We start from the raw sequence: 16,624 nt of genomic DNA, 5'->3' as shown, positions 1-16,624 counted from the left end.
TCTAGGTGGTACATTCCTTATTCAAAAACTCCAGCTCCTTCTTCACCAGAAATGTTATGTTCCTTGTACCAGAGCCAATTTCTAATGCTAGGTTTTAATGTTCTACTCTTGTCTGTTATCAAAGTCGCATTGCACCTGTCTGTGATTTCTCCTTTGTAGGCAGTAAGCCTACATGCTGGTTCCATACAGTGTTTAGGCACCCTGGCAAAAAATCCATCCGTGGGTTTTCTCCAAAGATGGATTCTGCAGTTGCTGTTTCAGGAGAGATTTTCTTATTCTTTTTTGACCTTACACTAGAGTCATCTTTTTAAAATGGTCTTTGTTTTGCATCTCCTCTTACACTTGTTTGCCAAGAGTAACTATATCAGAAGCACTTATCAAAAACCTAATATAACATTGTGGCAAACAAACTTTTCTATTCTGCCAAGGCCATATATATATATATATATATATATATATATATATATAAATATTTTACCTATGTGTTATTTCCTGAAAGGTAATTTTTGATGACATGGAAAGAAGCCTTTGCAACAGACAGTATTATACACAAGTATCACTCATATTTGTTTCATAAAAAATAAAGCTTTAAAATTATTGTTGGCATTTAACAATGAAACAGTAGTCAAATATACAATATATTGAGATTAGAATTTTGGTTTCTCGTTATTAAATATTTAAGTGCTACAAACATTTTTATGTATTTTCAAATTACCCAATGTATTTAATACCACAAACCACATGATCAAACTTACCCCTGTGTGGATTAAGTGTGTGCTGAGCATGTAGGATGCTGCTGATATTTTTTGTTCTTGTAAGTAACCGCACAGATAACTGTCAAACACCGTATGTGGCTGTTTCAGGCAGTGTTTAGCTTCACATACTTATTTAAGTTTGTGGTTGATCTCTTACTGCTGCATTCAATTTTAAACATATATCAGAGATGAGTAAGAAGTTTCTTTTAAATTTTATACACTTTCTGCAGTTCTTCTGTAAACTGTGTTAGCAGCAGCCCCTCGCCTTGATCACAGGTCCAACTCAGATTCTTTTAAAGCAACTGGGTCCAATTCCTTGTCACCTGCTCCTGTTGATTTACACAAAGACAGAATAAGAATTAGTTTCCATATCACTATTTTGTGGCAACAGGCTCTATTATCATGTAAAAGTATGCATGTTTACAAATAAGTAGCATGTCTTCTGGGTTTAAAGCTGCAGATAGACTGCAACATTAACTAGTGTTTCTTAAATGGACTGGTGTACAACCCCAATTCCAATGAAGTTGGGATGTTGTGTAAAACATAAATAAAAACAGAATACAATGATTCGCAAATCCTTTTCAACTTATATTCAATTGAATACACTACGAAGACAAGATATGAAATGTTCAAACTGATAAACTTTATTGTTTTTTTGCAAATCTTCACTCATTTTGAATTTGATGCCTGCAACAAGTTCCAAAAAAGCTGGGACAGGGGCAGCAAAAGACTGGGAAAGTTGAGGAATGTTCAAAAAACACCTGTTTTGAACATTCCACAGGTGAACAGGTTAATTGGAAACAGGTGTTTGTCATGATTGGGTATAAAAGGAGCATCCACAAAAGGCTCAGTCATTCACAAGCAAGGATGGGGCGAGGTTCACCACTTTGTGAACAACTGCATGGGCAAATGGTCCAGCAGTATAAGAACAACGTTTCTCAACATACAATTGCAAGGAATCTAGGGATTTCATCATCTACTGTCCATAATATCATCAAAAGATTCAGAGAATCTGGAGAAATCTCTGCATGTAAGTGGCAAGGCCGAATACCAACACTGGATGCCCGTGACCTTCGATCCCTCAGGTGGCACTGCATTAAAAACCGACATCATTCTGTACAGGATATTACCACGTGGGCTCAGGAATACTTCAGAAAACCATTGTTAGTTAACACAGTTTGTCGCTACATCTACAAGTGCAAGTTAAAACTCTACCATGCAAAGCGAAAGCCATATATCAACAACACCCAGAAACGCCGCCAGCTTCTCTGGGCCCGAGCTCATCTGAGATGGACTGACGCAAAGTGGAAAAGTGTGCTGTGGTCTGACGAGTCCACATTTCAAATTGTTTTTGGAAATCATGGATGTCGTGTCCTCCGGGCCAAAGAGGAAAAGGACCATCCTGATTGTTATCAGCACAGTTCAAAAGCCAGCATCTGTGATGGTATGGGGGTGTGTTAGTGCCCATGGCATGGGTAACTTGCAATTCTCTGAAGGCACCATTAATGCTGAAAGGTACATACAGGTTTTGGAGCAACATATGCTGCCATCTAAGCAACGTCTTTTTCAGGGACGTCCCTGCTTATTTCAGCAGGACAATGCGAAGCCACATTCTGCATGTGTTACAACAGCGTGGCTTCGTAGTAAAAGAGTGCGGGTACTAGACTGGCCTGCCTGCAGTCCAGACCCGTCTCCCATTGAAAATGTGTGGCGCATTATGAAGTGCAAAATACGACAACGGAGACCCCGGTCTGTTGAGCAACTGAAGTTGTACATCAAGCAAGAATGGGAAAGAATTCCACCTACACAGTTTCAACAATTAGTGTTCTCAGTTTCCAAACACTTATTGAGTGTTGTTAAAAGGAAAGGTGATATAATACAGTTGGTAAACATGCCCCTGTCCCAGCTTTTTTGGAACGTGTTGCAGGCATCAAATTCAAAATGAGTGAAGATTTGCAAAACAACAATAAAGTTTATCAGTTTGAACATTCAATATCTTGTCTTTGTAGTGTATTCAATTGAATATAGGTTGAAAAGGATTTGCAAATCATTGTATTCTGTTTTTATTTACGTTTTACACAATGTCCCAACTTCATTGGAATTGGGGTTGTACATCAGAAGGTTTGTCTTATTTTGTAAGAACATACGACTTTATAATTTGCTTAGGGAGCATGCAATTATGATAGGAGCTACATGTTATTAAAACAGATCATCATTACAATCTTTAAACAAAAATTTTATCATGTGTACAGAGTACAGTGAGATTCTTAACTTGCATGCGCTAATCAATATGCAACACATTGCCAACTTTACCAGTGAGTAGCACTACCTTACTTTCTTCGTACCTGAAAAAAAAACTCTAAATGCATTTGTCACAACCCTGCAGTATAACAAAAAGTAGACAATGATGTAGACATTGGTGAGTTTTGGAATGTAAATGGTTATGAGGCGATCCTGAAGCAGTATGTAATACAAAATATAATATGCCAAATGCGCAGACATAACTTTTGCTGGCATCTTCCCGTCAATACTGTTACTAAGTTAAACTACATAAATCTTGGCATTATAAATACTTCAAGTTATCACATTAACTCAACAACTAATATATAGTGGATGTGCTTGAAGCATGCATGTAGTTTGTGAGAATGTTTCTTCTGCAAGCTTGGGAGAAAGCCATTTGGTTACTGTGACTACACAGACACACGGTGTGGGATAAATTAACTGGTGGTGGAAGTAACCAAGTTCAGCAGAGCTTTAGTCAATTCCACAGTACATATGGAGCATCAACATTCATTAAGTAATCCACAAAGGAAGAGTGAAAAGATGAGCAAGAGGAGTACTACACCCTTCTCCACATTCTGTATTGGAAGGTACTATACTGTATAACCTGATTCAGTTATGAGGAGGAATACATGGTAGGGATTTTATTAGCATTTTTAATCATTTTTATTATGTTAGTTTTCCAGTTATTATTGGTTTTGTTTAATAAATTTTAGGTTTTTTTTTGGGAGAGACTGGACAATTTATCCACCAGGGCTAAAGGTAGCAATGCTATTCTAGTATGGTCCCAGTTTGAACCTCTGCAGGGTTTCATCGGACATGTTGTTCAGAAGAGCAACACTGTTGGGGTTCCTAGGTCCCTACTTTAAGGAGCTTCCCTATGACCCAGAAGTACTCCCACATTGCTTTATGACATCAGAAGTACTCCAACATAAAAGGAGGCATCTTGCCTCACTTAGGAGAATCAAAGTCAGCAGAGGAGACAGAAAACACTCACCTTGGAGGAGTGCAAGAAAAACAAAAAGGATTGCGCAGTTTGAAAAAAGTTTGTTAAAGTGACATTATTCAATAACTAACCCTAACCCTAATTTTAACCCAGGAACATGTGCTTATGGAGTTCTGTCTGAGGTCTACGGCTTGGAGGCACCCACTAGTAATCTAACCTTACTTTACCATGACACCTGTGACTTTTTAAAAATTATATTTAAAATGGGAAACATACATACTAGATAGAAATTCATAACTAAAACATAACTGGAGGTTTGCTACAACTTGGAAAATACCTTAATTTTTTGTTTCAAACATATCTAGTTACTAGAGTGGTTGGGCACAGTGACATACTGTAGTTACCATATATACTCACATACAGTGTATAAGTCGGTTCTTGAAACCCGAAAAGTCGATCATAAAATTAGACCCTGACTTATATGCCCATTCAAAAATAGCTTGAGTTTTCCGCATTCGACTTATACGACCAACGTTATAAAATACCAGAAATTATATGATAAATCAAGTCCCAAACTTATCTTCAGGAGAACTTATCCCCGAGTATATACGGTATGTAAATGCACAAAACAGACAACTGACATACAGTATATTACAGTTTTATGCTGTATAATATGTACAAATGTAAAAGAAAGCAAAAACCTTTTAACAAAAAAGTCTCCTGCAAACAATAAAAAACAATTTAAACATACAGTCTTATTATTTGAAATGATTTCATCTCCAACTACTACTTACGAAGAGAAGACTTTTTTGTGGGTTTGGATTGAGGAAGCCTTTGAAGCTGTTGCCACTCCCTGAAAGATAAAGCAAAACATTATTATTTAATTTTAGAATGTCACTGTAATGTAACTCAAGCATTGTTGCATTAAATGTGTGGTTTAGAGCTTAAAACATTGTATTTCTTTTTCAGTTCCCATCACTATGTAGCTATGACAAGATCTCTTAACATTCTTGCATTTGGGAAATACACTCACTGAGGAAATTATTATGAACATCTGTAAATCTGCTGTGGTGGGCGGCCGGGTCCTATGCCCGGCCGGGACGCCCCTTCAACTTATGTTCCGGGGGAGCAGCCATGGGCTTCTCAGTTCCTCCCCCGGGACGCTTGGTGGCTGCCTCCCTGGTTGACGATGGTGCCTCAGTTTCCTGCAGGGCTCCATGAAAGATGGAGCTCTCCACAACCCTGTGGGGATCTGGGGTGGCCGCCAGGGGGTGCTGCATGGATCCCAGAGCCAACCTGGACACCTCTACAGCCCCAGGTGGGCTATAAAAAGGGCCAGCAGCATCCACCACTCAGGAGCCAGAATCAGGAGGAATAGGACGAGGTTGCCTGGGAGGAGTGGTGGTGCCAAGGTGGAGAGTTGTGCTGTTTATATTAAGTGCTTTTGGGACTGTGTTGTGGCTGGGGGGTTCACGGGGAAGACATGCCCTCCAGCTGAAGAAGATAAAGTCTGTGTTTGGATTTTACACGTGCCTCTGTGTCAGTCTGTGCCGGGTCGGGCGCTATAACACACCTTTATCACACTGCTTATCCATGCAATTTTCTAATCAGCCAATCATGTGCCAGCAGCACATTGTATAACATTATGTAGATGCAGCTCAGGAGCTACAGTTATTGTTCACGTCAAACACCAGAATGTGGAAAAAATTGTGATCTCAGGGATTTCCACCATGGAATGATAAATGTGCTAGTCGGGGTGGTTTGAGCATTTCTGTAACTGCTGATCTCCTGAGATTTTCTTGCAAAATAGTCTCTAGAGTCTACTCAGAATGGGGCCAAAAACATTCAGAGTAGTATTTCTGCTAACGGAAATATCTTGCTGTTGAGAAAGGTCAAAAGAGAATGGCCACATGTGTCCCAGCTGAAAGGAAGATCACAGTATTTCAGGTGAGCAGAAAAGTACCTCAGAATGCACAACACATCAAACCTACAACAGCAGAAAACCTTGTTGAGTTCCACTCCTGTCAGGCAAGAACAGAAAGCTGAGGCTGCCGTGGACACTGGATCACCAAAACTGGACATTTGAAGACTGGAAAACTGCCAAACAAACTGATGAATCTCAGTTTCAGATGAGGCAAACAGATGGTAGGGACAAAATTTGGAAAATTTGCTTTGTGTTAATAGTTCATGCTGGGGGTGGTGGTACAAAGATGTGGAGAATGTTTTCTTGGCACACTTTAGGCTCATCAATACCAATTAAACATTGCTTGAATGGCACAGCTTATATGATTACTGTTGCTGACCATTTGCATCCCTTCATACTTATGTTCTAATGGCTACATCCAGCATAATAATGCACAATGTCACAAAGCAACAGTCATCTCAAACATGCTTTCATAAATATGACAATGAGCTCAGTATTCTTCAGTGCCCTTCCCAGTCAATGGAGCTGAATCCAACAGGACACCTTTGGGATGTGGTAGAATGGACAATTCACAGTATGAATGTGCGGCTGACAAATCTTCAGATATTTCATGAACCAATCATATCAACATGAGGCAGAATCTCAAAGGAATATCTTGTGGAAACCATATCATGAAGAACTGATGGTGTTTTGAGAGGAAAGCAGGCTTTCCCAGAATTAGTATAGTGTTCTTAATAATTTTATAACAGAACAAGTGTGCTTGTTCAAAAATATAACTGCAGAAAAAAAAGCTGCCTTAGTGTGCGACATTGACACTCATTTACTATGACTGCCGCTGTGGTGCAACAGTATCAGTTGCTGACTGGGAATCAAAAGGTCGCGAGTTTGATCCTGCACGACACCCTTTTGAGATGTGAACTGCTCTTATTTTTACTATTTTAGAATAAAAAGATACATTTGATTTCAGTCTGTAACAGCTGGTGTAATTTATGATATTTGTAAAGATTAGCTTTGTTTTTGTTTTTTTTGTATTCACTTTTCATTCTCTCAGCCGCGTTCAGGATCCTTCCCTACCCCATCTGACACTGCTGTTTTCACATAAAGACGCGCTATAGCTCTGCAGTGTATCACAAAATATACAACCGCATGTTTTTTTTTCCCCCCAATATTGCCAGTCTCCACATGTTGCTGTATGCTGTTTCTTTTGTACTCCAGGACATGCAGAGGAAAGCATAGTAAAGAGCAGTAACTTCAGCACTATATGCAATCATCAGACACTCCCCATCTGACACTGCTGTTTTCACATAAAGACGCGTGATAGCTCACCCAAGGAGCACCCTTCCTACATTTACGACATGTGTACTTGTTACAGTGTACACACCTCTCTGTGCTATGGTTCCTATTACACTGAATAAGCACCTGTAATTTGCAGCTCTATTCATTATCTCAAAACACAATGTACATTCACAGTAATTCACAGTTATGTCCACCACTCATACCCATGCCCGCAACCATACAGAACTGATTCCACATCAGAGAATTTCCAGTTCCAGCATAAATTCACAAACGATCTGACGCTGTTCGTTTTCAAATAATATTGCATTAGTGCAATGATGTTTTCACATATATTGTCTTTCTTTCAGGTGTGTAATAGAAATCACAGCATAGAGAGAAGTGAATACATTGTAACAGGTACACACGTTGTAAATGTAAGAAAGACGATCCTTGCGTGTGTGTGAACTGTTAACATTTGAATCTGATGATTGCATATAGCACTGTCTTATTCAGTGCATGCAAGAACATGCAGGTGGCCAGTTGCTGTGTGCTACAACATGCTAGCAGTGATCAACGCACATTTTAACAAAAGAAAGAGACAAATATATGTGATGTTTTGAAGAAATCATTTTATGACGCGAATAGTACCAATCAGAAAACATCGTTGAAGTAATGCAATATTATTTGAAAACGAACAGCGTCAGATCGGGTGTGAAGTTATACTGGCTCTGTTAGAGTCAGATCAGAAGCTGAATAAGCTGAATAAGCTCCTGTTCTGACTCTAAGTGAAAAAGCATGAATTAATCAACAGAAATAACCGCAATCAACATTTTAAACTTAACGATTTACAGTGCATACCAATTTATAAATTTTATGTCCATTTGAGGTTACAAAGAAGAAAACACACTTCCTCCCCAGCAGGGAATCAAACTCGGATCCCTAAGGCACGGCAGGGCTACTCTGCTCTGATTCAGCAAATCTTAGTGTTACGCCACGGAAAGTATTGCATCAGCCTTGAACCTTTTGTGAAAGTGTTTATTTGATGTTTAGATGTCAGGCTTCACAGATTCTATAGTTTATACCTACATTTCGTAACATTTATTACTAAAATATGAAAAAGTTTCTCTTTTAACAATGTGTTTACACAGATTACTGTAGAAACGGAACACACATGAAATGCGTGTGTTCCAAATAACGATCTATTATTTCCACTCTAAAACTCCAGCAGTTCAGTCACTCCCAGATAATCAAACAAGGCATGAGCTGCGAAAACTTAGTGAACATTCTGCAACAGTGGGGGATGGAATAGCCAGCTGCTTGCTGCTCATCTTAATCGGCACATTTAGAAGACAAAAGAGAGGTGAGAACGGTTTTAAGGTGGGCCGGATCTACGGGTTTTTTCATAGACTCTGGTAATTCTAGTGTTAAAGTAATAAAGGAGTGTGCTTTTGGACATTATGGTGTCTGTCTGTCTGTGTCTGGGGGCTGGCTTTCCACAATGGCGCCCAACGTGGGCTCTCCACCTGCTAAAATGTGGGGAACCCATTTTAAAAATAAGGTGCACACACATCACGGCACGCATACCTGGGCCAACAGCTCAATAAGATGCTCGCTGAGGTCAACGCCTAGCAGACGGTCAACTTGATGGGGAAGAAGAAAGGCAAATGCACCCTGAAGGTAGCGGCGCCTGTGCCAAGCGTTCGTCTTCATGGACGCACGGGTTGGCGGAGCAGTGGAAGAGGCCACACGGCCACAGCATGCTCAGGAAGAGGGGATCCAGGAGGTAAGTCTCGCACATGATGGCGATACACCAGGCGGGGCTTACCCTGCTGTCCCCTGGTCTTGCTTTATAGAAGGGGACTGCACGAATCCGCGTCTGCGGCTAAAGCATGCCGACCCATGGAGTGATGGCGAGACGACAGCGGGAGAATAGGAGCAATCGCTACTGAGTGCAGAAGGGTTGCAGGGCGGAAACCACCTGGAAGACTCTTCCCCAGTCGAGTCCTGTCATAGGGTGGAGGGAGCACTGGAAGACCGGAAGTCCCTCACAGAGACAAGCACAGGATTGGACAGAGTGTGTTGTGTACCCGCCGGTGAGTGGTCAAGGGCGGGACTAACGAACGTCAATCCTGGCATGGACAAAGACCCAACGGAGCATGTGCAGGAGCTCCACGGCTCACAGCCGGACAGGAGGACAGAACAAACTGTAAGTTCACCGCCGGCTGATGTTTTGATTTTGCTGGCGGCTGTACGGAGCTGGAAGAAGCCCTTTGGCCCGTACAATTGCTTTTTCAGGTCCAACGCTTAATGCTAGTGGTGATCGACGGGTTGAAGAAGAAAACTGAGACTTCCCCGATGACCATAAAGGAGTGGGGGGGGGGGGGGAAGAGTACAACGTGGAATTCTCCAGCCAGGGCGTTGATGCGGTACAGGTGAGTACTACCGGTACCGTAAAGGAAAGAGGAAGTCCCAGCGAAGGGAACCGAGACGGTGTGACCGGACTCAAGTAGCGGGGCGTCCTACAGTAGATCGAGGGACGAGTACCGAGCAAGCAGTGGGAGACGAGACAGGGGGGAGGTGCCGGCTTGTATGTGTCGGCACCCAGATTGCCCCGCGCCAAGAAGCTGTGGTGTTCGTAACCCGATCGAGAGGAGTGCAAACAGCACGGGGTCCCTCTTTGTCCCATAAGGGGATCCAGGCTGTTGCAGCACCCCAGAGTAACAGGAGGCCCCAGAGTAAGAAAGGGGGGTCTCCCGACAGAACGGAAACGTGAGCCAGAGAGCTCACGTACGTTGAAAGAGCGCTCTCCATGGAGATGGAGAGCAGCCCCAAACCTGGCTGAGGAGACACAGGTGTTCCCGTCCTGTTATCAAGTCCAGATGGCACCGGAAAGGCAGGGGGTCTGTTAATGTTACAAGTGCCATGGGGCCGGTCATCTGTGGAAACGTTGTCCGTATGCCGTGATGGAAGACGCCAGTAGGCGGCATCAGGATGACATCTCCGCTCCATATGTCGCTTATTTTGCAAGACCGAACTGTGGATGATGGTGTCAGCGCCCCGCTGTGGGAAACATCCAACCCTCGCGGGACGAGCTGCTTTGCCATATGGGCTTCAGCTGGTGATGGGGCAGTGTGCCAGACAGCTGGGGACCCTACCCAGCCGGGACACCTGGACGGCCCACAAGAGGGATGATACCTCCCCTGGACCACGAGAGGGCAGCTGCCCGGGTCTGCTTGGGGGCCACTGGAACGGAGCTGGGAAACTCATCCCTATGGGAGGATGTGGCCACTGCCAGGGGTTGCCCGGATGGCTATGGAACCCTGGATGGCAGCACTTCCGCCACACCAGGCATTCCACAACATTTATATAGTTTCAAATAGGAACACCTGCACCCCCACCCTTTGGCCCAAAAATAGCATGTATCAATTTAAACATAGATTTAAAAATCTACTAGAAATATTCATTAGAGATGGTGGTTCATGTTAGCTCAATTGCATCATTCATTTCTTGCAGATCCTTCAGCCACACATTAATTCTGAAAATCTCCCCTCCAATCTCATCAAGGTTCATTGTCCTGCTGAAAGTGTTAATTTCAAAAAGGGTTGACTGTGGACAATAAAGGATATGCAGTAGTTGTCAATTCCCAAGGCAAGAAACGTAATATTTTGTTAATGAATGATCTAACTGAGAAAGCAGAAAATTTAATGGAAAATTATAACAGGCAGTGTGAAAACAAGGAAGGTAAATGATAAGTTCAAAATAAAAGAAAAGATTCTTGGTCAGGAATTTGAATTACATGTTAAAATCAAATTAATCAAACAAGCCATACCAAAAGCAAAGTTTTTTTCTGCCTCCAGTTCTGCCCTGTGCTCTACATTAGTTCCTGGCTCCTCCCACATGTGTCTGTTGCTATGGAGATCAGATGGTACTTTGCTTGAGTAGTTTTTTTTCTCTTTGCTGTAACCCATTTGAACTCCCATTGTTTTTGTCTTCATTTTTGGATTTTCTAGTACTGTTTAATGTATTGAGTCCATATTTTTATTTTTTTTTAACTTTTTTTAACTCTTGTTTTCACATTTGTATTTTTTTTGGAGTTGGCCACTTTTTCCCTAGAATTTCTTCTTCTGTATGACCGCCTACCTGCCTTATGGTTCTTTTCTTTGGAATTGTTTGAATAATCTTTTTTTTAATGTACCGTCATACTCCATTAGTGACACAGCCTGATCTGCATTGTAATAATGATATGCATGGTGAACTGGAGCAGCATGTTACCCAGCATTGTCTTGTGCAGCTGGAGAACAGACACCAGGAGTGCTGTACGGGCTTCACCTTGCCTCTGTTAGAGAAGAGACTAACTATGTGGCTGACAGTGTAGAGATCACAAATGTAATAGACATGTGAAACCTGACCATTAGCCTACCATGTCATTCTGATTCTCAGTTTCCTGTTTTCATGTAGTTGCTTAACTGTTTCAAATCATTCATACAAGCATATACTTTAGATCAAAACTGAGGAACAACTTCACACTGCTTATCATTTTATTTTAATAAGTCAACTATTTTATCATCAGCTTGTATGATTTTTTCAAAACACCTACCTTTGTTGCCTCCACCTGTTTTTGCCTGAAAGTGAAACAAATGTTGAATTAATTAGTCAATCTATCAATTTCTCATAAATAAATGCAGGTTAGTTCAGAAAACTGATGACTTTCTAGAAATGGCATTGATGCTTCAGTTTTGTATATGTAAATAACAAATAAAGCAACTGTTTCAGCTACTGTATTACTGTTATAGATAGATAGATAGATAGATAGATAGATAGATAGATAGATAGATACTTTATTAATCCCAATGGGAAATTCACATTCTTCAGCAGCAGCATACTGATACAATAAATAATATTAAATTAAAGAATGATAATAATACAGGTGAAAAAAACAGACAATAACTATGTATAATGTTAAATATTAATGTTTACCCCCCCTGGTGGAATTAAAGAGTCGCATAGTTTGGGGGAGGAACGATCTCCTCAATCTGTCTGTGGAGCAGGACAGTGACAGCAGTCTGTCGCTGAAGCTGCTCTTCTGTCTGGAGATGATACTATTAAGTGGATGCAGTGGATTCTCCATAATTGATAGGAGCCTTCTGAGCGCCCTTCGCTCTGCAACAGATGTTAAACTGTCCAGCTCCATGCCAACAATAGAGCCTGCCTTCCTCACCAGTTTGTCCAGGCGTGAGGCGTCTTTCCTCTTAATGCTGCCTCCCCAGCACACCACTGCGTAGAAGAGGGCGCTCGCCACAACTGTTTGATAGAACATCTGCAGCATCTTATTGCAGATGTTGAAGGAAGCCAGCCTTCTAAGGAAGTATAACCGGCTTTGTCCTTTCTTGCACAGCGCATCAGTATTGGCAGTCCAGTCTAATTTATCATCCAGCTGCACTCCCAGATATTTATAGGTCTGCACCATCTGCACACAGTCACCTTTGATGATCACTGGGTCTATGAGGGGTCTGGGCCTCCTAAAATCCACCACCAGCTCCTTGGTTTTGCTGGTGTTCAGGTGTAGGTGGTTTGAGTCGGACCATTTAACAAAGTCATTGATTAGGTCCCTATATTCCTCCTCCAGCCCATTCCTGATACAGCCCACGATAGCAGTGTCATCAGCGAACTTTTGCACATGGCAGGACTCCGAGTTGTATTGGAAGTCCGATGTATATAGGCTGAACAGGACCGGAGAAAGTACAGTCCCTTGTGGCGCTCCTGTGTTGCTGACCACAATGTCAGACGTGCAGTTCCCAAGACGCACATACTGAGGTCTGTCTTTAAGATAGTCCACGATCCATGCCACTAGGTATGAATCTAATCCCATCTCTGTCAGCTTGTCCCTAAGGAGCAGAGGTTGGATTGTGTTGAAGGCGCTAGAGAAGTCTAGAAACATAATTCTTACAGCACCACTGCCTCTGTCCAAGTGAGAGAGGGATCGGTGTAGCATATAGATGATGGCATCTTCCGCTCCCACCTTCTCCTGATATGCAAACTGCAGAGGGTCAAGGGCGTGTTGAACCTGTGGCCTAAGGTGGTGAAGCAGCAGCCTCTCCATGGTCTTCATCACATGTGATGTCAGAGCAACAGGCCGAAAGTCATTCAGCTCACTAGGACGTGATACCTTTGGGACTGGGGTGATACAAGATGTTTTCCAAAGCCTCGGGACTCTCCCCTGTTCCAGGCTCAGGTTGAAGATGCGCTGTAGAGGACCCCCCAGCTCCGATGCACAGACCTTCAGCAGTCGTGGCGATACTCCATCTGGACCCGCTGCTTTGCTGGCACGAAGTCTCCTCAGCTCTCTGCTCACTTGCGCTGTTGTTATTATGGGTGGGGATGTTTTTCCTATGCTGGTATCAGCAGAAGGATGTGTGGAGGGTGCAGTACTCCGAGGTGAGAGTGAGAGTGGGTTAGGGTGGTCAAACCTGTTAAAAAAGTTGTTCATTTGGTTTGCTCTCTTCACGTCTCTCTCAATGGTGGTACCCCCGCTTCGAGCTGCAGCCAGTGATGATCTTCATCCCATCCCACACTTCCTTCATGCTGTTATTCTGCAACTTCTGCTCCAGCTTTCTCCTGTACTGCTCCTTCGCCGCCCTGAGTTGGACTCGGAGTTCCTTCTGCACGCGCTTGAGCTCATGCTGATCACCGTCTTTAAAAGCCCTTTTCTTCTGATTCAAAAGGCCCTTGATGTTACTTGTAATCCATGGCTTGTTGTTAGCATAGCAGCGTACTGTTCTTACAGGAACTACAATGTCCATACAGAAGTTGATGTAGTCAGTAGTGCAGTCAACAACTTCCTCAATGTTCTCATTATGAAATCCCTGCAGGATATCCCAGTCTGTAGTTCCAAAAAGTTCTCTCAGAGTATTCTCAGCCTCCGGGGTCCACTTCCTGAATGATCGTGTGGTTACAGGTAGGACTCTAACTTTTGGTTTATAGTGAGGCTGAAGCTGAACCAGGTTATGATCTCCTTTCCCAAGCGCAGGCAGCGGGGTGGCGCTGTATGCGTCTTTAACGTTTGCATACAGTAAATCAATAGTCTTATTTCCCCGGGTGTTACAGTCCACATACTGGGAGAATGCAGGCAATGTTTTGTCCAGCGTCACATGGTTAAAGTCTCCAGCGATTAGCACAAGCGCCTCAGGGTGCTGCGTTTGTAACTTAGCAACAGCGGAATGGATGATGTCACTCGCTGACTCCACGTCTGCCCGAGGAGGAATGTATACAATAACAACAATGACGTGTCCAAACTCTCTGGGCAAGTAGTAGGGACGTAAACTTACGGCCAACAGTTCGATATCCCTGCAGCAAGTGGAGATTTTGACGTTAACATGTCCAGAGTGACACCACCGTGTATTAACATAGAGATATTAACATTTCAGGTTGCAGTAGAATGACACAAAGTTGACACAATACATCTGAGAATCACAGGAACCAGAAAAAATATATAAAATAAAAATAAAGTTTTCAAAATTAGATTGAGAAATAAATTTAGTATAGGCAGTGCAATCTGTAGCCAAACTGAGGCCCCAAGGAGCCCCAAGAATTTTTCCCACCCCCCACATTGAATTCAATTCAATAGTATTTCTTGTAACTTTAATTTGAAAAAATAAATAAATAAACGCAAATATTCTTTTTAAAATAATCAAAACCTGTAAGTGAATGCTTTGGGGTATCTTCAGTCTCTTAGCTGCATATCAAAATAGCACACATCTACATTTTCTGAAGGAAAAGTCACCTATTAGGTCATCACAATACATCTTCTGTATTGAAGCTGCTTATACTGTATGTTCTTATGACCTTAGTTATCTCTTGATGAGTTTAAATTTTGAAAAAATGGGAAATTGGGAGGGTTGCTGCAATCTGGAGACAACCCATAGATTTGGACTTCAATGGTGTATAATGGCAAAGATATACCACTTTATTAGTTTATTTAAATGAAGACTTCATTAGTAGCAGTAATAATAGTAATAAGAGTAATAAAAGTCCAAGGTTTCAGTGTGCTGTTACTCTTTCTTACTTGATATAGCCAACAGTATCACTTTTGATATATGATACAACAGGAACAAAAACAATTTGAATACCTGCTACTACTACTACTAATGTATAAAATACTACAAATAATAATAAATTAATAACTACTTACCACTACTACTGAATGTGCTTAATAAACTTACTTAATGCAGTAAACACAGGGTCAAAATGACACAGAACATTTAGATATTTGGAACATGGACACGTGAGTATATCATCTATACTGTACTTATGAATTCATCATAACTTCATTTCGTCTTTCTAATGGCAGCAGATAGCAATAAGGCATTAATAAAATCAGAAATCTTAGCTGCCAATAAAATTGACCAACTAGTACATCTGGTTTAATTGCTCTTTTTGCATGTCAAAGTTCCTTTCCTGGTGCTTTCCCACAATAATTAACGCATAGGAAAGAGAGCACTTGTGTGTTGGTGACATTTACAAATGTGTCCTCTGTGCAACAACACTCAGTGCACTTCATATGCCAAGTAACGTCAGCAGACTTTAACAACATGTAGTATGTGAATTTCCCCTTGGGATTAATAAAGTATCTATCTATCTATCTATCTAGAGGTCCTGTGGTTTAAATGGCGGTAATCAATAATCCTCAACCATGTGTCAGCTAAGTACTGTAACATCAGATAATGTCTGTTACGCACTAGATATCAAAACTATTACACATTATACTATTCCATTGCTCCAGCAAACTGCTAGCTTTAGCGTAGTGGCAATTGATGTAGCATTAGCTATCTTACTGGAAGTTGGACAAATTTAGAACACAAACTGCTTCTTCATGCTTTCATTTTTTCTTCTTTTTTTTCTTTCTGCACTCCTGACTAGTGTTGACCTGAAGTCATCACTCTGCTAGTGATTGTTAACAGCATTAATTTGATGATTCATGAAACAGTTATATCCCCATCAGAGTCAAGCTGTGGTCCTCCAGTGCTCCTCTCCATTGAGGAGGTTGTCGCTTTGTATTATACTTCAGTGATGTTACACGATACACCTGGTTATACTATGGTTAAGATTATTGTTGTGGTAGGAGTTATCGACTGAAGTCAAGTAAACCAAGCTAGAAAAATATGCAATCCAATTGGCTCTCCAGCAGAACTCCTGAACCTTGAAGGTATGCGAACATCCAATGGGCTGTCCTGCATTGGTTCTCTGATTATGGGCCCCACGCACAGTGTGTAATCTGCATATAGAAAGGGCTGCTTGGAATATAGGCATTTCTTAGAGTAAAAAGGTAATAACAAAAATATTCACTATGCATACATAATTAGTTAGGAACCAATACAGCATGGTAGTGCAATATCTGTAACGGCCGACCCCTTTACCCAGCCGGCAGCTACACCTCCAAGACCTGTG

At 41.7% G+C, this 16,624-nt stretch overlaps 1 protein-coding gene across 1 annotated transcript in view; it reads right to left on the bottom strand.

Annotated features, from left to right (window-relative positions):
• Window positions 1-697: 697 nt before the first annotated feature.
• LOC114643166 (uncharacterized) overlaps window positions 698-16,624 on the bottom strand; it is a 51,479-nt gene continuing 35,552 nt past the window's right edge. Inside the window, exons 6-8 of the mRNA XM_051934858.1 lie at window positions 11,778-11,802; window positions 4,776-4,834; window positions 698-1,084 (exon numbers count right to left, since the gene is read on the bottom strand). Coding sequence (XP_051790818.1) covers window positions 1,026-1,084; window positions 4,776-4,834; window positions 11,778-11,802 — 143 coding nt within the window. The 3' untranslated portion in view covers window positions 698-1,025. The remainder of the gene's footprint in view (window positions 1,085-4,775; window positions 4,835-11,777; window positions 11,803-16,624) is intronic.

The sequence above is a fragment of the Erpetoichthys calabaricus genome, chromosome 1 (genome assembly GCF_900747795.2).
Source record: "Erpetoichthys calabaricus chromosome 1, fErpCal1.3, whole genome shotgun sequence".
NCBI lineage: Eukaryota > Metazoa > Chordata > Cladistia > Polypteriformes > Polypteridae > Erpetoichthys > Erpetoichthys calabaricus.
The sequence above is the reverse complement of the archived record's forward strand: the minus strand, read 5'-3'. Positions and strand labels throughout refer to the sequence as shown.